Source organism: Chionomys nivalis, chromosome 18, assembly GCF_950005125.1.
Source record: "Chionomys nivalis chromosome 18, mChiNiv1.1, whole genome shotgun sequence".
NCBI lineage: Eukaryota > Metazoa > Chordata > Mammalia > Rodentia > Cricetidae > Chionomys > Chionomys nivalis.
In genome coordinates, this window is record NC_080103.1 from 44,748,211 (window position 1) to 44,775,057 (window position 26,847).

The following is a 26,847-nucleotide window of genomic DNA, read 5'->3' on the forward strand; positions in this document are numbered from 1 at the left end:
TTAATTGCTGATTGAGCTCTCCAGTTCCACTTTATCTTTTTCTCATATTTATATGTAAAAAGTATTTTTTAAATTGATGTCTGTGTGTTTTTGTGTGTGTGCCTGTCTGAATGTGAGCCACACGTGTGAAAAACCCACAGAGGCCAGAAGAGGGCACTGGATTCCCAGTGTGGGTGCTGGCAATTGAACCCTGGTCCTCTACAAGAACAGCAATTGCTTTTAGCCTATGAGCCTTCTCTCTAGTCCCTAAATTCAGAGTTCTTTTGTGTCCCTTGGGCTTAAAGGAACTCCGCGTGTTCCTGCTCAGCTGTGTGGCAGAAGTAGTGGTCTCTACCTTGCTAGGTTTGTGGATTCAATGGCATACAAGACTTTGATGACTTAACTCCTTTCCTGACATGTGGCAGACACTTGCTGTGCCCTGGGTATTACTTGTATACTGCTCTGATAGAGCCAGCGAGAAAAGACAAAATTTAAAAGCATTTTCTTATGGCTGCTTAAAAATTGACAATGCAGAGACAGTTTCTTCTTCCACACAGTTCTCTGTTCCACGTGTGGCTTGGCTCCAGTGGCTGTGGTACATCTCAGATTGCCCTGCTAGTGTGGGCTAGCCTGTGCATGCTTCACTTCCATGCCTGGTTCTTAAACTAACCCTCTCCAATCAAGGTGATGGGCAGCACACACAGTTAACTGTCAGACTCATGGCTTCCCAAGTAGCATTATAGGGTACCTATTTGGTAGCTGAGTGAAAGATGAAACACCTCTCTCTGTTGTCAGCGTCTCTCACGTTTGTGCACTGCAGTGTAGGGCAACTTAAGTCACAAGCACAGTTTGCTATCTCCTTTCCCATCCACAGCCCCGGCTAACCTTGAGCTTGCAATGTAGATGAAGATGCCCTTGGAGCGGTGCTCCTCCTAAATTCCGCCTGCCAAGTGCTGAGATCACAGGCATGTACCACTATGCTTAGTTCATGAAATGCTTGACTGGACTCAGGGCCTTCTGCATGATAAGCAAGGGTTGTACCAACTGACCTATAGCCCTAGCTCCTACCAACATTTCTATTAATTTTCAGTCTGCTGTATGTATGCTTACAATTTTCTGTATAACTTTCAATGAGAATTTTAGTTTCGAAGAAGGTATTTTTGAAGCCTGTAAAGAAGAAATGTTGCAGGTTATTGTGTAGCAATGAGTTGGCTCCTCGGCCATAACTCATATTTACTCTTTTCCCTTGTACCTCTAGTCTGGATCTACGGAATCCTGTCGGTGACAATTATTAATTTGGCATCTCTCCTGGGATTGATTTTGACCCCGTTGATAAAGAAGTCATACTTCCCCAAGATTCTAACTTATTTCGTGGGGTTGGCTATTGGGACCCTTTTCTCAAATGCCATTTTCCAGCTTATTCCAGAGGTAAGGGGTTGGGCTATGTGTTTCTGTGAATAATTGCTTATTTTGAACCTTTTAGTACGTTGTGCATTTTAGCCTTCGTAATCCTCACAGCATTTTATGATGGATCTATAAGGCTGTGGATAGAGAAGGCAGAGCCACAGTGAGTGGCAAAGGTTGTCTTGAGTACCAAGGAATGTTGGAGTCAGAGACAAAGTGACTGTCCTAGGAAGGCATCAGGACAGGCTCAGACAGTGCCAGGGCACCTCGGAGGACTCCACGCTTCATTCTGCCTTTCATCTGGCAAATTTAAGTTTTCTGCAATTTGATTGTTTATTGTTTTCTATAGATTATCAAATGTGCAAATTATTGAAGGTAGACTACATATACTCCCTATACTTACCATAGGCCTGCAGGATGACAGACTAACTGTGTGTGGCTGACAGAGACCACTCGCCCCTTTTTTTCAATTGATTGAGAGGGTAAAATCAGCCATGGGCTAGCAAATAAAGAACAGCTTCATCCCTAAGAGTAATCCAGATTACTCTTAGGGATGATGAGGGAGGGGGACTTGATGGGGGAGGGGGAGGGAAATGGGAGGTGGTGGCGGGGAGAAGGCAGACATCTTTAATAAATAAATAAATTAATTAAAAAAAATATTGTCCTTTTCCCCCTGCAATACTGAGGCTCAACCCTAAGCCGTCACCAGTAAGATGCCCGTGTCTCTGTAAGAACCTCTACCGAAACTCCCTGGGCCACAAAGAGAAAGACGTGATTGTAGGAGGGTTAGCTGGGGAAAGGGAAGGATTCAGGGGAAGTGGGAAGGAGACATGACAGGGGAATGGGGAATGAATATGATCAAAATATATCATATGTGTGTGCAAGTGTCAAAATGAAGCCTATTATTGTGTATAATTAATATATGCTGATAATTTTTTCAAAAGACCTTAACATGCAAGGTAAATAAATCCCAATCCATAAGAAATTAATTATATAGAAAACCAGAAATATATGAGATTATTTATGTAAATAAAGTAAAAAGTATTGAACTGAAAAAAAAAAAAAAAGAACAGCTTCACTCGGGAGGCAGAGGCAGGCGGATCTCCGAGTTCGAGGTCAGCCTGGTCCACAGAGTGAGTTCCAGCACAGCCAGGGCTACAAAGAGAAACCCTGCCTCAAAACAACAACTACTACAACAACAAACAAAACAAAACAAAAAACAGAAAAAAGAACAACTTAATGTTTTTCTTTGATTAAAGTGTATTACTTGATATGACTATAGTACATTATTTACTTAATCAATATAAGATGTGCGGGTTTTATTTAATATCTCTGTTATGGTCATATAAGAAAAAGAAACAATGAAAGGAAAATAAGAGAGGGTAAGAAAGAGACCATTGAAGAGAAAAAGTCACAGACGCCAATGAGAGAAATCCATTTATATGGGAGCCATATCTCCCCACATATTCTGCGCACGTGAAGAGGGAGAGACTAGTGCCAAACAAAGCGAAGGTAGTGTTCAGGCCACGCCCCTCCTGAAAGGTTACAAAATAACAAAAGTTTCCTAGCTTTTCATCTGTATATAAAAATGAGGCATATATTCTTAGAGCTATAGATTTTATTGATATCTACCTAGAAAGAGCCTCAGAGAAATACTTACCAAAGCCTGTCAAATGTGAAGAAGAAAGTCGAAAATCTGAAGAGATTAGTGACTTGAGGACAGCCATTCAGTTAGCTAGTTATGAAAATTACAAAGCACACTTTTATTTATTTATTTATTTTTATTAAAAATTTCCACCTCCTCCCTACCACTCTCCTCTCCCCCTCCCTCTCCATTCCTAAGAAGAGTCAGGGTTCCCTGCCCTGTGGGAAGTTCAAGGTCCTCGCCCCCTACATCCAGGTCTAGGAAGGTGAGCATCCAGACAGACTAGGCTACCACAAAGCCAGTCCATGCAGTAGAATCAAAACTCAGTGCCATTGTCCTTGGCTTTTTAGTCAGCCCTCATTGTCAGCCACATTTAGAGAGTCCGGTTTGATCACATGCTCCATTAGTCCCAGTCCAACTGGCCTTGGTGAGTTCCCATTAGATCAGTCCCACCATCTCAGTGGGTGGACGCACCCCTCGCGGTCCTGACTTCCTTGCTCATGTTCTCCCTCCTTCTGCTCCTCATTTGGACCTTGGGAGTGCAGTCCAATGCTCCAGTGTGGGTCTCTGTCTCTATCTCCATCCATCGCTGGATGAAGGTTCTATGGTGATATGCAAGATATTCATCAGAGCACACTTTTCTTTACAAATGCATTGTATGATACATTTAGCACAATGCAGTTTTCTGTGTATGTATATTTAGCATCTTGTCTGCTTCAGAAATCACTCAAAGCAAATGTTCCTGTGGTTGTTCCAGACAGGAGCCTATAAGATCTGGTGGTTTTAGTTCACAGGGTGACTTCTAGTAAAAAGGTTTTAATACATCACATGTAGTCTGGTTACTCATGTTTCAGAGTATTTGTATGAGGGTGGACTTACAACTTTGGGAAAAACTGCATAGTAAGAAGTTATGGTCTTGTTTTCCAGAGATCACTTAAACTACTTGGTTTTGTATGAATTGTCCTGTTCTCTAGGCATTTGGATTTAATCCCAAAATTGACAATTATGTGGAGAAGGCGGTTGCTGTGTTTGGTGGATTTTACATGCTTTTCTTTGTTGAAAGAACACTTAAGATGCTACTGAAAACATACGGACAGGTAAATGGACTTGACCAAAGACATTTGATGTCTTGCTTTCCCAGGATCTCCAACAAAGGCAAGAATTGTGAGCTATACGAACAGTCTGACTCTTATGGTAGCAAAATATGAAGAGAATAAAAAAAAATCAACATATTGACATGTGTATTTGGAACTACCCTGATTCAATGCAAAAATAATAGATATGGATAATTTGTATTCCCTTTATATTCCTCAAATAAGAACATATATATCTCCTAACACAGAGAAAGCTGAAAAATAACCACGTAATCTGTTTAAAGGAGAAATGTTAGCACTTTAAAGAGATCACATTATAGATAGATATAAAAGTTTTTCTTTTATAAAATGAAAAACAGTGGACTCTCTTTATATCTGCATGATCATTTTCTTTCTTCTGATAACCTTGTTTTATTCACATGTAGAATGATCACACCCACTTCAGGAATGATGACTTCGGTTCTAAAGAAAAAGCCCATCAGCCCAAAACGTTACCATTACCTGCAATCAACGGTGTGACATGCTATGCCAACCCTGCTGTCACAGAGCCTAATGGACACATCCACTTTGACACCGTCAGTGTGGTGTCCCTTCAGGTACGCTCTGCCGATTGCGTGTTTCTCTTACTCCTCCGTGTGCTTTTCACTGTAAAGGCGGGGGTTATCGTCATGTTGGTGTTTCACACATTCGTATGTGTTAGACACACCTACCTCCATGGGATAAGCCTGTACTCTTTCTGCTCTTCTTCTGGATGCTTAAACATGCATTGAAGGAACATGGACTCTTGGTCTTGGGGTCGATTGTTCTCAAAGGTTGTTTAACATACACGAACCTTTCAGTTAGACTCACAAAACATATTTAGTAAAATTAATTCAGGACATTTCTGACACTTTAATTCTTTCAAGATCCCAAACTAAAGGATCCTCTGTGTGATTTTTGAAACTGCAAGATGATTGGAAGATTTGGAAAGTTGTGTTCATTAATTAATTGACTTAGAATTTATATTTGCACTGTCTGAAGAATATTAATGGATACCATTTTTAAAGCAAGTATTATATACCAGGTTATATGTGAGGCAATTATTGATTTTTTTTATCTCACCTATTTTTAATAACAACTACTGAAAGTAGAAGTTACTCTGTTGAAGGAGGCTGCTTGGTTGTTCTGGTTGCTCGGCAACTCAGACCCGAAATAACCACACAGAAACTGTCTTAATTAAATCACCGCTTGGCCTGTTAGCTCTAGCTTCTTATTAGCTAGCTCTTATATATTAATTTAGCCCATCTCCATTAATCTGTGTATCACCATGTGGCTGTGGCTTACAGGGTAAAGTTCCGTCCAGCGTCTGTCTCTGGGGGAACTATGTAACTTCTCTGCAACTCCAGCCTTCTTCCTCCCAGCATTCAGTTTAGTTTTGCGCCCCCCCCCAGCTGTGTTCTACCCTATCAGGTCAAGTCAGTTTCTTTATTAACCAATGGTATTCACAGCATACAGAGGGGAATCCCACATCATTACTCTCTATGTATTACGACTATTTTCATTTCAAGTGATAAAACTCAAACTCAAATTGTCTGTGACCAAAGGATTAATTATTGGAAAAAAAACCAATGTCTTGCATGGGAAAGCCGAGGTTCTGGGCCAGCAAGAACCCTGGAACCATCAGTACCACCAGCAACCCTTCTTCCTCTCTGCAAATATCTCAGCATCATTTTGTTCCTCTCACCCTGGATGGTCTCCTTCCACAAGTGGGACATGTAACCACAACAGCTTCTAGGACTTACATCTTGTAATTTCAGCATTTAGGATGAAACCAACTTTTTATTCTTAAACCCCCAGTTCCTTGTAAGCACTCCCTTGGGTCACTTTCTGTTAGAAAGCCACTTTAGACTAAACTAGGTGTCTAAATGGCCAGGCTCCTCAATGGACTTTGAAGGAAAACTAGTAGTAAGCCGACAGGAAGTTACTTATTGTAGTGCAACCAATGATGCTTGTAACTAAGAATACAGAAGTGTCTAAATAGAAAATTTATATCATCCTTACAGTTAACATTTTATTGAGTGCTTCAGGTCTGTGACTTTCACAGTAGACTTGTCTTACTACCTCTATAAACTAGAGGACAAATACTGTTTTAATCAGGATTCTAGGACTTTGAGATGTTAACCAGCCCAATATAGAATACAGATGGAGCAGACTGTTGATTAAAGAAGGGTGCTGGGAGGACAGGGCCGCTGGTGTGCCCTGTAATTATCATCGGGCAGATGGGGGGGGGGGATCGTCAGTGTGACTCAGCCAGTCAACGCAAAAGCTTGGGTTAGCTAAGATATTAAGACTCTTGCTTTAGAATTAGCTCTGACTGAGGAAGTTTCCAGTAATCTAAGCACCATGACAAAGGCGTCCCCAAAAAGACAATTTGTGCTGGACTTTTGTAGACAGGTTTTCACTAATTTTTCCAATGCGTATCTACTGAGTCCTTGTTCAGCGCCCAGGCCCAGGGTTTGAGGCAAACACATTCTCCTGCCTTTTAGTTCATGTAGTGGAAATAGTTAACAAAGAGGGAAGCAAGAAGCTATGAGAATGCAAAACATCCTTTGATGGAAATAAAACCTGATGGTTGACATGTGGGGGCTTCTGCGGACAGAGGAGTCAGGAAAGATTCCTTCAAGAGATCAGCAGAGGATTAGGTAATGACAAGAGACACCCATGAAGGTATCTAAGAAAAGAATGTCCTGATAATGTATAAAGTAGTCAACCATGTCCTACAAAAGGGAACTGGGACTTGAATGATATGAAATTGTGTGTTAGCATGGTACACCCGTGGCGTGATTCCTCCAGTTTTGGGATAGAAATGACTGGGCTTTCTAACCATCATGAAAAATGAATGCATGGACAGGTGAGAATGAAATTAGAATTCTAGAGCATACTTCTAGGAACTGCACATTTGGTGAAGAGGGAAGAGAAGATATGGCCTTGGATGATATCTATGTATCAGGTCCTGCTGTGAACTGCACAAATAGTATTGCCCTTCCTTCCTTCCTTCCTTCCTTCCTTCCTTCCTTCCTTCCTTCCTTCCTTCCTTCCTCCCTCTCTCCCTCCTTCCCTCCCTCCCCCCTCTCTCCCTCTCCCCCTCCCCCTCCCTCCTTCCCCCCTCCCTCCCTCTCTCCCTCCCTCCCTCCCTCTCCTTCTTTGTTTCCTTCCTTCTTTCATTTCTTTTTTTCCTGTTGTTATTTTGTTTTTTGAGACAGGGATTTTCTGTGTAGTCCTGGCTGTCCTAGAACTTGCTCTGTAGACCAGGCTGGCCTTGAACCTGGAGATCTTCCTGCTTCTGCCTCCCAAGCACTGGCATTAAAGGTGTGCACCACCCATGCCTGGCACAGACATTGATATTTTGTCGGGTTTGTTTTGTGAACATTTTGTTGGTGGTATAGTTATGGAAGAACAAAGGTTTAAATACACTAGCCAGTGTACTGCTGTAGCCGGAGGCTTTCCTCTGTATTGCCTAAGCCCATTGTAGTGGTTTCTTTCCTGCCCACTGGTCCCGACAACTGGTTATAGAATAATCAATCACTCAGAGGCTAATAGTGATGTAATTGCTTGGCTGATGGCTTAGGCTATTACTGGCTAGCTCTCGCTTTTAAATTAACCCATTTTTAATAGTCTGTATATTGCCAAGTGGCCGTGGCATTACCTGAGATGTTCTGGCATCCTGCTCTATGGGCGGCTCTCTGGCAGCTCTCTCCACCTCACCTTCTTTCTCTCTCTAGCTCTGCTTGGATTTCCTGCCTAGCTATATTCTATCCTGCAACAGGCCAAACAGGTTTTTTATTAACCAATGGTACGCATACATATTCGCAGAGTACAGAAGGCATTCCACACTATACTGCCATTTTCTATCTTCTCTAGATTATATAGAAATGTAGGTGGAGTTTAAGAAACAAAGTTGAAAGACCTGGTGTGACTCCATGAAGCAGCAGGTGTTGTGGGGTCAGCTATAGTGGGCAGAATAAAAAAGGGCTTTATAATATTGAATATTTATAATATTGAATGTTCTAGATGACTCCATTGAAATGCTGGAACACCGTATAAAAAACTTGTGGTTTGTTTGAATTCAAGTTCAGGAATTGAATTGGCAACATCAGATGCTAATGTTTTAACAGAGTTAAACTTTTTTTTCCAAAATTGAAAATAGTAAGAAACTATTGAAATTATGAGTTAAGAAAAATTTAACTTGATATGACATTGATAGGACACAAATTAATAGTAATCTAAATTTTAATAGCATGATTCTTGATTTGCTATGAAATACAAGAAGACTGAAAAACTATTATAAAATAATTAAAATGCATATCTAAGGAATGAGGTATTTTTTTTCAGTCTGGCTTATCAGCATGCAGACTGTTTAAATTTAGTTAGTCTCTAGTATTTTGTCTGTGTTCCATCATATAAAACCAATAGCTTTTGACAATTTAAAAACACGTTATCATCAAAACATGTATTTATCACAGATGTTAGAAGGTAGATGGGAGTTCTATTTATAGCCTTTAGACAAACTCTGAGATTTCCTTGCACCTAGCGAATGGGAAACACAGCAGCCTGTGTGACATGGGGACGTGGGTGTGGAATGTGCAGCTAGTCACTTAGCTGTCTCTAGATCGTGGGACGCATCCCGCCTTGCGGTTAGTTTGTTCTATCTTCTGAGATGGAGGGGTCCTGTTAACCTCTGTCTGTGGAACATTGCTTCCTCTAGGACACAGCTTGGGAATGACTGCTGTTGCTAGATCTTGATTCCCTAGGAATACCAGGTCCTTGGTGGCGTGTGTTAGCACTGCCAGGCCACTAGAGGGACCATCTGGCTCACTCCTCGGGCAGTCTGCAACCAGTCTCCTATTTATTTTGTAGAAAGAGAAAAGAAATTCCTCTGCCATTTACAGAAGTTGAGTACTCTGCATGTTATGTTTACAATTGAGGTATAATGACGTGGGATTTGTTCACAAAGTAGGTGATGTCTGAAAGACAGAGGACATCAGTAGCTGATATAAAGTCATACTTCATAAATAAAAAGTGTTTTTGAGATGCTTGGATCTCTGTGAGAGCCTTACAGATTTAAACACATGAAGTCACCCAGTAAGCATTTTTCAAGTATCTAACGTGTTTCTGGTGATCTTCTAAGTCCTGGTAAGCTGTCAGAGGGACGGAAGAACACACTCTGTTACAAATGTTACAGAGAACTGGGCCACTAAAAGCATTGACCATATATCTATCTCCAGTGTGGGGCTCAATTTCAGCCTTGTTTGCTTTGCCTGTGAATGATGCTTTTGGGTGGAACTTTCCCAAAGGAAAATCTCCACTTTCCAGAGGTGAGGGCCACCTGGCTACAATGGTTTAGAAGAAAGGAACTGGGGTTCCTAATGTTAATGTGCCTCAAATGGACATATTATCAACTAGTTATTTTTTCCTTTTAGTTCCACTCTGCATTCATGTGGTCGGCCGCATAGCAAGTATTTACTATTTTAAAAATTAAAACAGTAATTTTTTTTTTGAGGCTGGATCTCTCGAAGTGATCCCAAATACTGGGCTTGCAGGAATGAGCCACACTCTGGCTCTGTGTACTATTTTATTTTATTTCTTTCTTTTTTTTTCTTTTTTAAAAGATTTATTTATTATGTATACAATGTTCCTCCTGCATGTACTTTTCTGTGCCAGAAGAGGGCACCAGAACCTCGTTACAGATGGTTGTGAGCCATCATGTGGTTGCTGGGAATTGAACTCAGGACCTCTGGAAGAATAGCCAGTGTTCTTAACCTCTGAGCCATCTCTCCAGCCCTCCTGTACTATTTTAAATAATATAATTTGAATGCCACATCCTTTAAAAAACCAATGTCAGTTAATTTTGTTTACATGTCTATGCTAAGAATTGGTTAAAATGAAGCCCAATGTCAGACTTCAGTAAGAAGAGAACTCAATTCAATAAGAATTGAAGATTTCTTTTGCCTTAAATTTTTTTTTACTTTTATTAAAAATTTCCACCTCCTCCCCTCCTCCCATTTCCCTCCCCTTCCTTCCACTCCCCCTCCTCTTCCCTCTCCAATCCAAAGAGCAGTCAGGGTGCCTTAAAAATTTTTAAATCAAAATATAATTACATCACTTCTCCCTTTAACCCATCCTATATCCCTCCTTAACCCACTCTCAAATTAATGGGCTCTTTTTCTTTGATTATTATATTTCATATATATTATATGTGAAAACAATATATGTATTATGTATACATAATATATAATATACAAATATATAACATAATATATAGTATTTTATATAAAGACACATAAATACATAGATATCGAGTCAGTTCAGCGTTGCTTGTATGTACATGATTTCAGTGCTGACCCCTTCTTACTGGATAAGCAGTGAGATCTCCTCCTGGCATCTTGCACCCCAGTATCCTGTTCCCCATGCTCCACGTGGGGAACTTCCTGAGGGAAGCCTTGCTCCAATCAGCTCTGATTCCAGAAGAACTTTGGGAACAAAGTTGGCCGTGAACAGAGGATGGCTTACAGGGTGGCATCCTTGTAAATTTTGATTCTACCAATCGAGTGACTGATCAGTTAATTACGATTTGTTGCTTCGGGTTATGGGCTGGGCTGTAGAATATCCTGGCAATATCTGTAAAAACTGTCTTTGAGTTTTTTCACATGATTCTAAAGTTTTAATATAATTTAATTTTAAAGAGCTGAAAAAGATGCCTGTCTGAAAAAAAAGTGTCCTCACGTAACTGTTAGGCCATAACATTTCCCCATAGATGGTGGTAGGCTTTTCTTAAGGACCCGCCCATGCCTGTGCCTGCTGCTGCAGCTTCTCTCGTTAGTGGAAGTTCTGGAATCGGTGAGAATGCACTTATCTAAACATGTCCTACACTAAATTGTTTTCACTAATCAAGCAAGACTTATCCCTATTTAGAAAAATTAGTGAGGTTTTACCCAATTAGGCTTGATGTCAAGCTAATTTTCCCCCATTAGTATAATGAAGAATTGTTATGTTGCTCTAGTATGCATGTGGATTGATAAAAAGTTGAAAATTAATGCCAGACCTTTTTTTTTTTTTTTAATTTGGGAAATAAAGAGAGAAGGGAGAGGTCTGAGTAAATGATTCTGGCTATCAAAAGAGTTGCTTAATTTGTGCCGTGGAGAGAGCCCAGCTGCAAGCCAGCACAAGCCACAGAACACACAGAACACTTACACACACACCCCAGAGCCAGTGGGTCTGCGGCACCAGCTTTCTCAAGTTTGATTTTATCTTTAAAGATTGCATCGTAAAAGACTCTATCGCGTACTTATTGGTCTTGCTAAAGCAGGCTTCTTTCTCTATTTTACTGCTGCTTTCAAAGCTGTTCATCTTGTGCTCTATTCTTTCCATGCCGCACCCCGCAGCTTGGGAAATGCTGAAGCAGGACCTGGTGAGTTAACGTTTGCCTCGTGGGTTGCATGATGGAAAGTTTGCTAAGCAAAAAGAGATTGGTGGTTCTGCGAATGGCATCCATGACTCTTGGTAAAGCTCTTGGGAGGCAGAATTTGTTTAATGCTTTAATTAATCTATGTTCTATTTTTATGTATATTTAAAGTAAAGATCCCAAGCTAGAACAACCACAAAGGTAAAGTACTCTGCAGATGAAGTAAGGCCTTGCAAAGATGGTTTTGATGTCATTAGTTACATAGTAGAGTCTTACACACACACACACACACACACACACACACACACACACCTTTCTCCCCCCACATTGTACACACACACACACACGCACACAACTGAACACAACTGAATAATACCTGCATCTGTCTATAATGATGCTTATTTAGTTTATGTCTGAGGCAAACATCCAGATTAAAGAAATCTTATTTTTACAATGATTACTGCTTTACAGATAATGCTAATGAATAAAACATAATGGAAGGCATTTGGAGAGCAACTTAAGTACCCATTCATAGCAAATGGACCTTGAGGGTAGAATCAGATCATGGTATCTTTGATCTTTCTATATGTCTGCTTTTTTCTTTAGAGAAATTTAGTCCTTCTGAGAATCTCAACCCCATTAAATTAACGGATCCTCATTTATGTTATTCAAGTGGTGATTTCTCTGGCCTTTAACGTGGTCCAATTTATCAAAAATTATGGTAAGTTCTGAGTTCTAATCAGTAGGGAGCCCAATTCTTTTGGGAGTGGCTGAGATATTATTGCTTTTTAATTCTGTCAGTAGGCATCAGAAGACTAAAAAAAGCCAGATTGTGTTTTTTTTTTTGTTATATATCTTACTTAGAATATCAAAGAGCTTAATGAACATGACTTCATTAAACCTTCATGGCAACTCAGTGAAGGTGGATAGAAGTTGGAAACATTTACTGGCAGAAAAAGGGCACCTATAAAGATTACCTTTGAAGGTTTGTTAAGCCTTTCAGGTCTCTGATTCGATACTTTATAGTTTGTCCTCCTTTACTGCTGGATTATAAAATGCCTTTGGAAAAAACCTGAGGTGAGAGATCAAACATTGTTCATAGTTTTCTAGACTTCAAAGCAAAACTTAAATCTGGAAGTTGTGTTGTAGTTGGAAAGTAAAATCACAAATTGCTCATTGGGTAGATGCCATGTGTGCAGAAATGGTTCAGACTTTCTGTGTATTTTATCTTTTAGCTTTAGCTCAGATTTCACAGTCTTGGACTCTTATATGAAAACAATAATATCAACCCTAAATTGAGTTTCCAGACTATACATGATATATCGTAGAAACATTTTACCCTCTATATGACATCTTGCCTCATGAAGCACATCACTGAAGCTACATGAAAGTATAGGAAGTGGTCTTCATACCATAATTCTTTCATTCATGCAATATCAGGTGATCACCTCCACACGTCAGACTATATTTTATGTCCTAGAGATACCACTGCAAAGAGATAACTAGTCAGACAGTCGTATGGGACACACAGTCCAGCATTGCAGGGCTACAAATGCCAGGCACAGAATTAAAATGTCGGGAGGTGGTATCCACATGACCATATTGGTTTGGGTGGTCAGAGAGGGTCTCTTTGAGGAGGATACATTTAAGTTCGACACTCACTTGTGAGAAGGAGCTGTCCCTGCAAAGGCTGTAGAGAAGAATCTTGACTGAGCTTACATCCAGTCACATGTCTCTAGGCAGGACAGAGCTGAATGGGTTTCAGGAATGCAAAGGTGGTCTGAGCAGCAAAGAACAGTGTGCATGCCGCTACATAAGAACAGCAGAGAAAACTTTTGACGGAAACTCTTCAAATTAAGCATTACTGTATTCTAACAGTATAGCATGATCTAAGCAAGGCGTTAGTTCTCAAATTACTTTTTATTAAATGTGATGAGATTAGAAGAGTCAGGCAAGAAGAAAAGTGGAGTTTTCCACCTATGCTTGCAGTTGGTAAACAACAGTGTATACTTTAAGTATCTCTATAAAGTGTCAGCATACCTCACAACACCTCAAATCAGACCAACATATTCTGTTCAAGGACAGACTTACTTGTTTGAGTCACTGACATTGCCCAGTATGGAGAATGGGAAATAATAGCAATAAAGCAACCCACTACTATTGGAATAAACCCCTGGGCCCAGAACAACCTCCATGAGTTATGTCAAGAAGCTCAGAAATATATTCAACATAATACAAACAGTGAACTGGCTGGCCCTGCAAAATGCAGTAACAGCAGCAGCAGCAGCAGCAGCAGCAGGAGCAGCAGCGCAGTGTGCTGTCTCTTGGCTGTTGGCCTTTGTTGTGCAGGCTCTGAGTCAGGCATTCTGACTTGAAGTCCTGGATTTTTTTTTTTTTTTAAACTGCGTGATCCTGGTCAAGTCCTTGCTTCTAGTATTTTTATATCTTTTGCAGTTAGAAATTTAGCATCATTTTTCTCAGGTGATTCAGAAGGGGCTTTTCAAATAAGAAGCATTTGGCAGGTTACATATTCTTTCTGCTACTACTTTAATGATCCCCCAAATCTAAAATAGTTCACCTTCACTTCCTCACTATAAAGACATATCTTTTCTCATAGTACCCAGTGCACCTTTAGAATGGTGTGGTTGCCCGTTCCGCCCCTTTTAATGTGGCTGCTACCCCTTACATGTTCCACGTACAGAACAGACGTTTCCTGTTTTCCTAAATAGGGAAATACGGACGTCTTTCTGATCACCTCTCATAGAGAAGGGCTCCTTATTTTGCTTCTGTGCCGCTCACTTCTCTGCTGGCAGCCCGCCTGTTGGCCTCCACCCCACTGCTCTTCTAATTGCTTGTCTGTCACAACGGCTGCAGTTACCGCTGACTTTCAGCCCCATCTCATCTGCCATTCTTTGCCTCTTATCACTTTGCCCATGTTCCTTGACTTAGTCACCCCTGGCAACAGTAAGAACTTCTCTGTCATCCCCCCATCAGTCATTTGTATTGCACTGGGTGGGATCCTTTATATTTTAGTTTTTCTTGACATCACACGTGTTAAATGCTGTGTACACAACAGTCAGTGCAAGATCAGGCCCCTTCCTCTGTGGAGCCCCAGGAAGCCATATTTCTGTATTTTGGAAATGTTACTTTTCAAGATACTAGCAGCTGGTTTTTCCAGCTTGTACTAAAACTTAACCAACCTTTGGTATCTCTTGAAAGCCCCTTTAAGATTCCTCAGTGACAACGAGAGGTGCATAGGCTGGAGAACAGCTTATTCAGAGTCTTAGGAAATGGTATCCCATTTCCTGAATGAACCAGAACATCAGTGTTGGCATTCGTAGCAACAGGCAGTAGTAGCTTTCAGAGAGCTGGGAATAGTCTATTAGGATGACTGTAAATATTTAATTAGTACGTAGTTTAAATTCTATTGGCAAATAGTAGCAGATTTCTTGAAAACCTTTAAAGTTTCTCTTAAATTAGTTTTTTTCCCCAAAGTAATAAAGTGATGTGGTCCCAAGTGGAATGTGAATGACAATTATTTCTGTTTGATTATTTAAACCACGCCCAAAACAACTAGACTCACATTCCACAAAAAGGCTTTCTCTCTAGAGAAAGAAAACACTTTTGAAAGTTTCTGGAAATTGTTATTTTCTTGTTAAGGGTTCTTTTCTTTACCCAAAAAAGTTGTAGAAGTAGTTTTGAGATTTTCTCAAAATCAAATGCCTGTCAACTTAATGCATTTGAATTCTACTTAGCTATATGTGTTAATACCAGAATTAATTTCTCCTTTTTCACAGGAAGTTTCACTTTGGTGACAAAGAGCCAAGGAAGGATGCCTTAGCCATGAAATACAAACATTGAAACCATTAGAAAGCCTAGTGATAACAACAAAATTTATGAATATTTCATATTTTAGAACGCCCTTATTACTGTATGATTCTTTTGTGTCTACATAGCACAGGTTTATTTTTCATTAAATTGTGTGTAATGGTATATATGCTATTTGTAGATGCTATGTCAGAAATGAAATTAGACTGCCCTGTCCAGAAAAAGGTGAGACACTTAAAGGAAGATAAATAGGAAGAGAAGAGGGATAATTCGTAGAGCTCTGGGAGAGAGTCAGTGAGACGCATTAGGGAGGCTCAGTAGCAAGAGGCTAGAATTAGCAGAGTTAATAATCTACATCCTAAGGACCAGAGAAGGAAGAAGGTGGTAGAAGTGGAAGGCTCCAGTCTTAAGACTTCATTGTAAGTAAAGCAGTGATCGGTAATTAGGGACAAACCTAGGCTACATCGCTTCTCAAGGAGGAAGCCAAGGTAGAAAGAAACATTCTCATCTTTTCTCACCTTTCCCTTTGGTTATGTGTATGAACTTTTTGTCTGGAGCCAAGCAGAGGTTAAAGGCATGGTGACCATACAGGTCTCATGAGGCACAGGGCTGGGGTAAAAAGGACAGAAAGAGTCTATAGATGGGTAAATGAATGAAATCTGTAAGTTTCTACCTTCTTTCCTTATATTCTCATTCTTCATATGGTTGAAAATATACAGAGTGCATCAAATGCCTTCAGCTCTCATAGTGTCCCTGCATGATGTCATGGAAGGATGCTGGTAGCCTTCCGTTGATCTCTTGGCAATGACCAGGATCTGTTGATGCTCACCAGTATTCTTCACGTAAGATATTCTATGTTTGCCACACTGTCTGCCATCACCTCACCTGGCTGGGGCCATTTCCAGTTTTGGCATCCCTTTCCAGAAAGAGGTAAGGCATTTACATGAAGACAAATAAGAAAGAGAAGAGGAGCAATTCACAGAACTCCAGGAGGGATTCAGGTTGATTGCTGTCTCATTCTCTATGAGGACATGAATCTCCATGGAACTAGTGTAGTGACTTCATCGATCTGCTGGCTTAGGTCCATAAAGAACCTCATATTGCTAGGAGTGTACTCTTCTTCCAAAGATCAGAATACGATGCTGTTCCCTGGTGCAAGTATGAGTCTCTTGAGCAGTAGGCTTTTCACAATCATCAAGTTCAAGATCTTGGAGACAGGTAATAAGAAGTCATTAAATTCTAATTTAAGACTGGCTGCTCTTCTCTGTAGCTAGAGTTGGAAGTGTACATCTTACAGCCAGGGCTGCTTCCTGTGGCTATTTTTCACTGGGAATATTTTATGAGACTCTAGGAATACAGACATATAAAATAAGTATATAATCAAGGAATGTACTAATAATAACTCATAAAAAATTTATCTTCAGTACAAGTATAATTTCACCACTCATTAAAAAGACAAAAGCAAGTTTGCCTGTGAGTGAGATGGATGAGCTTGTTCATTTTTACACCAAGTATTCAATCTTTGCTGAATGTTTGATACTGCAAGACATAGATCATCTTCACCATTTTTCAGAGCTGATTAATATTTTGATTTTATGATTGCAAATGCCAAAATGTTGCTTAACTATGAATACATAGTAAAGAATGGCAGGAACAGGTTTAAGGCTATTTCTGATTCTGTTTTTTTTCCTCATCCCAAACCAAAATTCACTAAATGATTATTCTGAAAAATGTAATCACATATCTTTAAGGGGCTAATTAAATAGATACGTGGTAGTGAGGTTCAGAGAAAGGAGATGGATTCAATGTGGTGACATTGGGAAGAAGAACAAAGGAGGAGGTCCAAGGACTCCCTAAGGTTTAAGTTTGAATAGAAGGCAAATGTATGAATAATTGAGCAGTTCTGGTGAAGGTGCAGTCCCTACTCCTTTAACCCATGGTTGCCTCGGCTCTCCCTCTCCATCAACCAGGTGAAGCCTCTTTCTATGAAACAGGTTCCTTCTTCTGTGTGTGCCAGAGCTTTGCTCTTCTCTTCCTCCTCCTCCCAGCATGGGACTTTTGGGAAAATTTGATTTCTTAGAGATCCCTGTGGTAGCCTTATGGCCAGAGGAAAGGGGACAAGTGTCAGTCTCTTAGAATATTTTTGTCCTTTGCGAAGACAGTTGGAAGATCTCAGCCTCTTCATAGAGGGCTTTTATTTTTCCCTAATCAATCTCCTGATGGGGCATCACGTTGTCCAAGCTCATGCAGTCTTAGTAAATGTCTTCTCTTCTTTTTCACACACTTCTGCACTCACACTTTTGTCTGAAGTTCTTTGTTTGCGGCTTTAACTTTTCTTCCTTGTTTTCTCTGGCCAACTTGGCCAGTAGACCCTTACAGCTTCGAGGATCATCTAGAATAAACCTTTTGTCTTTGGAACTCTTAGGCAGTTTTGGTGTTTCTTCCGTGTAATGTCATTCCTTCTGTGCATTTTATGGGATGTAATGATGCTCTTTTGTGGTGCACTCATAGGTTTATAAATAGCATCTCATTTGATCCTCTGACATTGGAAGTAAGATTTTTATTCATTCTACGGGAAAGGAGTCTGAAGCTTAGAGATGAAAATCCTTTCCCAAGGGCAGATAGCAGACTCAAGTGCAGGTTCCACAAGGTCAAGGCCTGTACCCTTTTTTAATCAATAAATGCATATTCTGTGTTTCCTTCCTCCCTTCTTTTTTAAAAATGTTTTTTTGAGACAGGGTCTCACAATGTCACCCTGGCTGTCTTATTAGGTGTACGTGGACAGTGAGCTTTATCACACCCAGTCACTTTCTCTGTGGCTTTCCTCATGGCCACCCTTGCTTAACCTTCACCAAAGATCATTGTTGTTTATTATGTCATGCACATAAGATACAGGTGTAAAACAAGGGACCTAGTCTCCAGAGAAGGTGAAACTCTCTGTGTCGATGACAGGGTTTTTAAAGTAAAGGAGATTAGAAGTTTATTCTATCATTGCTTCTTGTGTTCAGAAGAGTTTGAGGGGCAAGGAGAATTCAGGAAGAATTCCCCATGTGAATTGCTTTCAGGGCCCAATGCAAAAGAGACCCTCTCTATCTCATTAGTTAGCAGTCCTTAACCACCATTGCCAAAAGAGCTCACTTGCTTCGTTTTTACTACTGGGTAAGTTCACTAACACCTTTGTGCTTTATTTTCCTCATTTATATAGTAATGATGACAGTTTGTTCTTACCTCAGAATTATTTGAGGTAAATTAAATATCTGAAGTTCTTAAAACTGCACCAGGGACCCACTCAATGCCATTTGGCTTTGCCAACACTACTTCACCACACCCACAATGAGGGTGAGGATGGTGACCAAGAGTGACCCTCTCCTTGTAGAGTAATTGAAGACTTTATTGCTCTGGATGACTTTTAACTGTGTGCCTAAACAAAAAACATTCCCCTAAAGATTTGAATTTTCACCATGTATTCAGTCGAAAGATGTATTCTAAGACCTATAGGCAGTTATCAAGGTAGGATGCCACAGTGCCTTGACCAGTGATGTGATGCTGGAGTAAATGTTGGCATACTCAGATAGTTGCTTTGATAGAAGACTCTTTAAAAAACTCAGCCATAAAAATTTTATTTTGTTTCTCCACTGCCAATTATATCCCTCAAAGATAGACGCTGTGCTTTTCCGTAACACTCTGTATTGCATTTGAGAAACTGCTATTGCTAAAAGATATTCTGTTTGGATGCTTAGATAGAGGTGGGGGGAGAAGAGTTAGGACCAAAATGTTCTCCAGTTAATTGTGACTGCATTCCTACTTACAGGCAAGTTTATATTGTACTATCTTTCCCTGTATCATCTAGAAAGTGCTTTGGTAGGCATTTATCATTGGAGTTTTAAAAAATTGTCAAATTTATGGAACTTGAAATTCTCATAAAGAGTCTGCCACAGGATTTTCTACTTTTATTGTTACTTTAAAATGGAATAAGTATTCATGCAAAGGCAAGCCTGTGCTCATCACACTTTATAGAATTTCCAAGACTAGCAGAGACCTAGAACACCAAGAACAGTGTGAACTAACAGAGATCTAGAACACCCAGAACAGTGTACAGAACGGTGTGAACTAACAGAGATCTAGAACACCCAGAATAGTGCACAGAACAGTGTGAACTAACAGAGACCTAGAACACCCAGAATAGTGCACAGAACAGTGTGAACTAACAGAGACCTAGAACACCCAGAATAGTGCACAGAACAGTATGAACTAACAGAGACCTAGAACACCCAGAACAGTGTACAGAACAGTGTGAACTAACAGAGATCTAGAACACCCAGAATAGTGCACAGAACAGTGTGAACTAACAGAGATCTAGAACACCCAGAATAGTGCACAGAACAGTGTGAACTAACAGAGACCTAGAACACCCAGAACAGTGTACAGAACAGTGTGAACTTGGTGAGTTATTGATGAATAGTTGGATCATTGTACATTCACTTTAATTCATGGCAGAAGAACCTCCCAGGATAATTTGCTAATGGTCACACAGTGACATGGGAAGTGGAATGAACATTTCCTGATGTCATCATGCTTTAATTATTGATGTCATAGTTAAACTGTAATAGGAAGATGACTTTCGATTTAGTCTTTGAATAACTTTAGGATGTGCGAATATATCAAATTCCTAGTATAATATCTGTTACACCATCGGAAAGCAGTTGTAAGAATTTGTTCATACAAGTCAAAGATTGATTTAAGGGGGGACTAATTTAAAATGTCTGTAAGTGACTTGTTCAAGGTATGTCAAGTGATTCATTTCCTCTGTCCTGGCCAAAAGCTTTTTTGTTCCCCTCTGTGATATATTATTATGGTTTCTCATACACTACCAGTGACTTTTAGTTGAAACAATCTGTCTCCCCTGGGACATAACCCATCTCTTCTCCAGATTTCTCGAATGTTCAAACCACATTAGGTTTCATGTTGATTGATTTTTTTTCCTGCTGTTTTACAGGATGGAAAAACAGAGTCAAGTTCATGTACCTGTTTGAAGGGACCCAAACTGTCAGAGATAGGAACAATTGCCTGGATGATCACGCTCTGTGATGCCCTCCACAATTTCATCGACGGCTTGGCGATCGGGGCATCCTGTACTCTGTCTCTTCTTCAGGGACTCAGTACTTCCATAGCGATCCTGTGTGAGGAATTTCCTCACGAGTTAGGTGAGAGACCCTGCTCACAGGGCAAGAGGTGACGGAATCTCGCCCTGAGCAAATCCTGCTCCTGCACTGAAATGAATAACCTGCTGCTGGAAATTGTTCCTCTTATTATTATTTTGAGTCTTGTCCCCACATAGAAGGAAGCACAGCTCACTTGATGTTTTCTTCTTCTAGGGGACTTTGTGATCTTGCTCAATGCTGGGATGAGCACTCGGCAAGCCTTGCTATTCAACTTCCTTTCGGCATGCTCCTGCTATGTTGGGCTAGCTTTTGGCATTCTGGTGGGCAACAATTTTGCCCCAAATATTATATTTGCACTCGCCGGAGGCATGTTCCTCTACATTTCTCTGGCAGATATGGTAAGAAAGTTAAGTATTTTATTTTGTGTTAATTTGACTTTTGCAAATGAGTGTCTGGGCTATGAGCTGAGAAAGCAGCCTTTTGGTTTCCTGTTGTCTTCAAGGCCTGGGAGGTAATCCAGGTAATCAGAGCTTTCCCACCCCAGAACACCCCACTGTGTGAGGAGTTTTCACTCACACTGACCCGACATGGCTGTCCTTGGTTCCTTGGTATCTGATCTTATTGACAGTGAGAAGGTGAACAATTTTTACTAGAACAGGGCTATTTTCCAGGGCCTTTTCTTACTATATGACGAATAAAACTTTACTTCTATTATAGTAGGTTCTTGTAAGGCCTGATCCTCTCTTGCATAAGGATGTCACATTTAGAAGAATAAATAACTTGGTAGAGTAAGTAACTTTTTTTTAAATTCAAAATGATTTATAATAAAAGCGTTTGAAGTTAAGAAAACACTATTATACTAATTTAAGAAAAATTAAAATTTAGCAGTGTTATTTGTTTTATTTGGAGACGAGGTTTCTCTGTCTAACAGTCTTAGCTGTCCTGAGATTCACTTTGTAGACTAGGCTGACCTTGAACTCATAGAGATCTGCCTGTTTCTGCATCCTGAGTGCTGGGGTTAAAGGCATGCGCCACCATGCCCAGCTGAAATCTGACATTTATACTGTATTTATATCTGTAGGTGTATGCCCATGTGTACCATGTGTATGACCGTGTGTGTGTGTGTGTGTGTGTGTGTGGTGTAGAGAAATACCCTGTGCCCTGTGTGTTTTTACAGGCACCATGGACAGTTTTCTAGAAAATGATGTGTCAGAGTATGAAAATCAAGGAATATTTATTTGCATTTGGAAGTTAACGTATTACACATATAATTTAATAACAACATCTCTCCTCTCTATTTTAACCTCCCAATTCTAAGTGTCTGGTTCAGTTTGCTATTCAGCGAAGACCCTTGAGAAAGTGAGGATTCAGCTCATCAGAGAATTATGTCAGGTCCCGTCTTTACTCCAGACGGCCACTTCTTCCTACAGTGTCAATGGCTCCATTAAGGTTACTCCCTCTATAGGGGTGACTCAAGCGATGCTCTGCATGGCACAGTACTTTTGTCATTTTAGAGCTGTCCCCCATTTATCCCGGTAGGAACTTCACACAAGTTCTGGCTTGCCTGTGGACTCTGGGGCTCCCTAGCACGGCTATTTACAAGGCATCACAGAGCAGGTAACAGGCCAGACCAAAATATGTTTCTGAAACTTGACTTAAACGACCCCTTGTGAAGCCTTTGCCGTAGATGCTATTGCTGAGGAAGAGCAAACTTATTTCTTTACTTTTTTGCTGAAACACTTAGAATCTCATTTGTTTTCACTATAATGAAACGATGCTAATCTTCAACACTGGACCTACACAATTTATTATAAAATCTTGTTATGCCGTGAAGACAGAGCAAGCACAGTGAGACAAACTAGAAAAGACAGGAAGTAAATCAAGTTTTTTCAGCACATTGGTTCAGGTAGCTACACAAACGTTTCTTCCCTCCAGCCAGTCCTGAGAATTATAAGACAGGTCGGGTAGCTGCTTTCTTGAGGTTTCCTGTCCAGGATCAAAGTCAGAATTTAAGCAAACCAAAATGTCACACATCTAATAAAAAGGATCCCAAAGACCACAGAACCACGGTGTGGTGGCACAAGGCAGGGCAATTAGAAATTCCAGATCATCATCAGGGACATAATGAATTGTAGGTCAGCCTGCGCTGAGCAAGAAACAACAACAGCCAAGCCATATAGAAGACTGAATATCAGAGGAAAAGTAGTATATATAATGGGAGATGAAGAGGACCCTATATGGATGAAGGACTATCTATATGCCCGAAGATGAAATCTGAAGGATTGAATTCCTTAAAATCTGATGTGTAGACAGTGGTAGATGGGAAGAGAGTGGAGGGCAAAATGTTCTAAACCAGGCACATCCTGTGTGACTGTGTGTTTTTCTCCGGATGCCCACACGCACAAGAATTTCTCCTTATGAGACCTGAACCAAACCTTTGACCTGTCCGAAATAAGTGCTCATTTGCTCTGCAGAAACCCCAGACAAGCATTTTGGGTTTCGCCACAAGATGGCGACAGCTGTTTAATAATGTATCTTCTAGTTTCCAGAGATGAACGACATGCTGAGAGAAAAAGTAACTGGAAGGAAAAAAGATTTCACCTTTTTCATGATCCAGAACGCCGGGATGTTAACCGGATTCACCGCCATCCTCCTCATCACCTTGTATGCAGGGGAAATCGAGTTGCAGTAGCCGGAAGTGGAGCACAGTGCTAAGGAAGGAAGGCATTTAACAAAACATCTCCGAAGGGATTTTTTTTTTTTAAAGCGTATTCTATTTAGTTAAAAGGGGATTTTATTCTCAACTTGAGTCTAAGGAATCTAGTGACTGGTTCAGACATGTAAAAGAGCTGAAATTTGTTGTTAAAAACATTCCTTAAAAAGTTTTTGGTTTCAGTCTGACATGGCTGGTGGATGGGGGCCTTTGGTAAATACCTGGTTTTCAATGCTTTATGCATATTAGAAAATTATCATGAGGCAAAACACATGCATTCACAAACAAACACACAGACCCAGAGAATAACACCATCTAGGTCATGTAAGGTTTTAAAACTTGGTTGGATAAAAACTTCAAGTGTTTTCAGGGTAGTTGATTTCAATTAATGTGTTGGGATGCTTTCAAGGGCAGGTACATCGGATGTGGGAGAAGATCAAAACAGCTCCTGTCCACCGACGAATGATCCCAGAGCTCTAATGATCCCCGGAAAGAAAGATTGCTCACAGGGTTTGTTCACTTTTATGCCTCAATCAGCGACTTGTACGATTGTTTTGAAAGCTGTTCCAAAGTAACATGAATTAGGAAGTATGAAAGGCGTTGGGCTTAGGGGTTTGTCTTTGAGTGTAAGCTCAACCAGACTCTGCACAAAGATCAGAATGGCTTTGCAGTGACTTCCATTGAGATTCCAACCCTCAGAAATGGCAGAGGACTATGCAGGACTGGTCAGAACTCATCATCTTCCGGGATTGCTTTGTAATGGTGAAGAATATGTTGGGCAGGAGAAAGAAATTGAATGTAATTTTGAGCAATTTACTTTTTAGAGATAAGCATGATTATTTAGCGGGGAAAATTTCAGTAAATGTAAAATAACAGCTGGGCTGGGCCATGTCAGAGACTGACGACAGAAGCGTGTGCTCATTAGGAGTGACGGACAGCCAGTTGGAAACGTCTTCTTTTATGTTCAGCGTGTATTTTTTCCATATGGTATATCTTTGGAAAAAAGCTCAGCATACTGTCATTATTTTTTCTACCTTTTGAAAGGGACAGAGTTTGTTGAGTTTTTGACCATTAGTCTGAATTGAACACCGTAATCTCAATCCACACTCCCAAGTAACTTGAAAAACAGATGATTTAACAGTGATGAAAATTATTAAAAACCAACAGTTATCTCAGGAATTATGTTTTCCTACAAGCCAAAACAATGCAAATTGGATAACCATTTAACATATATGTCTATGTATAGTCACTCTGTGTCTGACAATTGAAAAATGTCATTTGACCAAACAGTAAACAACTTTGAAGCCATGTATTGTGTCACCTGTTTTTCTTTTATTATGTCTTTGTTTTGATTGGCTATCATGTCCCTGGTGTTATGGGGGAGAGAGACAAATAGGAAACTGATGTTATGTTGTTTATTTCAAAGGTATCTAGCAAATAAATCCTACAAAGATTTATTTTTCATTTTAATAAACATAATCTCTTTCATATTTCCTATCTGTGCTTAATAGTCTTTGCTTTTTAAAGGTGCAGGTTATATGTATTTAAAAATTTTTCAATTTTACTTCATGTGCATTTGTATTTTGCTGGCATATATGTCTGTGTTAGATCCTGTGAAATTGGAGTTCCAGGCAGTTGTGAGCTACCACGTAGGTGCTGGGACTTGAACCCGGGTCCCATGGAAGAGCCGTCAGTGCTCTTAACTCCTGAGCCATCTCTCTAGCCCAGTTATATGTATTTTTGTAGGAACAATTTATTGCACAGTATCTTAAAAAGATAGTTTAGTGATCCTCATTGTCCATGTGGGTTGTCTGGAGACTTTTTGGTGTACTTTCTATGCATTTGGCTTTTCACTGTTTTCCTTTACTATGGAGATCAAAGGACCCGGAACAATGACGACTCAAACGCAAAAGATAATTGCTTGTTGGAGGCAGAAGGAAAGCCATGATGGCATTCACATTATAATAGCTAACTTTTTTCAAGTAAACACAATCCTATCAATTAACTTCACTCCCATGGGGGCATTCAGTATACTAGATAAAGATTCTCTAATCTTAATTTTTTTTTTTGAGGAAGAAAGGATTTATTTCATATTATAGGCCGCAAATCATCATTGAGGGCTGGAACTCAAGCAGGAATGGAAGAAAAACCATGGTGGAACACTGGCTACTGCCTTTTTCTCTGGCTTGTTTGGCTCACGTTAGTAGTAGCTCTCTAGTTGGACTGAAAACCTACTCAACGAGAGGGAAATGATGCCTGGTACTGTAAGCCTAGCTATCTGTTCAGTGCTAGTGAAGTGGATATTGAAGAAACACCTACAGCTATTACTTACTAAACCAGCATAACCATTAGATTTACACACACACACACACACTCATCATTAAACTTTAAAGAATGTACACTAACAGCTGACATTTAAAAGGCACTGTAGCAGACCCAGTTACCATGGTAATACTGTGTCATAAAGCACTTTGGGAAATCGAGGCTCGGAGAATAGGTCATTTTCTGCCACAGAGGTGCTGGTATTGTCATGGTTTCAGGGTGTGGTTTCCCATTACAGTGGCTGGAACAGCAAATTCATGTGGCAAAGGACATAGTTGCGCATGTCCAGTTGTGAATAAGGTGCAAACAAGTTTGAGTAGTCGTTAGCAGCCCCTGTGAAATATCTGTTCTTTGCTTTTTACCTGATTGACAATACCTAATGTTAATGACAGTCCATCAGAAATTTCCAGAGTCACCTTCCCCTTCTAATATTTATCTGAACCATTTTAATGCAAGTAGTTTTTTTTAACCCTACCAATATAGGTTAGGCCATGCAACTGTGCTTTAGCTCAGTCCTACTGCGGATAACTGATGTCTTCTTAGCTTCCAGTTACTCTTCTGCCCTGGCTTCTTGCTGCAGCAGCTGGAGGATGTAACCAGCTTTTGAGCTCAGAGTTGGAAGCCTCTGTAGGCTACATAGGGTCATACTGATTTCTAGATGCTCAGGGAGACCCTAGACCCTGTTGAGTATTTCCGATTTACCACATTTAAATACCTGTCTTGCCTTGTACTACTTGGCATTATCTTCCTTTAGATCTCTTTGATTTTATCAGGAGGCTCCCATGATTTTCAGACTATTTCTTAAGATCTGTTTATTTAAGATCTGTTGCAGTATAAGAGGTTCTCAAGTGAATCCTCTTGGCTTTCATCACCACAGATTCTACTCCTCCTCCTTCTCCTTCTGCTTTTTTGGTTTTTCGAGACAGGATTTCTACCTGAACTGGAACTAGCTCTGTAGACCAGGCTGGCCTTGAACTCACAGAGATCTGCCTGCCTCTGCCTCCCAATTGCTGGGATTACAGATCATTCTTAATGGATACTTTGCCTTGCACAGCACGGGTTGCAATCCCTGTCTGTACTTGGTTGCTTTTCTGTCACTTTCCTTTCTGTATTAGGAATGCACAAAACATTTCTCATGACCACATGACTTCCTAGTTAAAAACTCCTCCATGGTTCCAGAACCAGAGATTCTACTCATAAATTTAAAGTCAGTGAAAAAACTGGCTAAACCAGAAACTCCAAATAATGTTCTGTTAATT

General features: G+C 40.2%; 1 protein-coding gene across 1 annotated transcript in view; it reads left to right on the forward strand.

The window, feature by feature from the left end:
• Slc39a8 (solute carrier family 39 member 8) overlaps positions 1–24,729 on the forward strand; it is a 54,376-nt gene extending 29,647 nt beyond the window's left edge. The window contains exons 4-9 of the mRNA XM_057793357.1: positions 1,238–1,407; positions 4,003–4,125; positions 4,548–4,718; positions 20,388–20,595; positions 20,767–20,951; positions 23,096–24,729. Of these exons, the coding sequence (XP_057649340.1) occupies positions 1,238–1,407; positions 4,003–4,125; positions 4,548–4,718; positions 20,388–20,595; positions 20,767–20,951; positions 23,096–23,245 (1,007 nt within the window). The 3' untranslated portion in view covers positions 23,246–24,729. The remainder of the gene's footprint in view (positions 1–1,237; positions 1,408–4,002; positions 4,126–4,547; positions 4,719–20,387; positions 20,596–20,766; positions 20,952–23,095) is intronic.
• Positions 24,730–26,847: the final 2,118 nt, after the last annotated feature.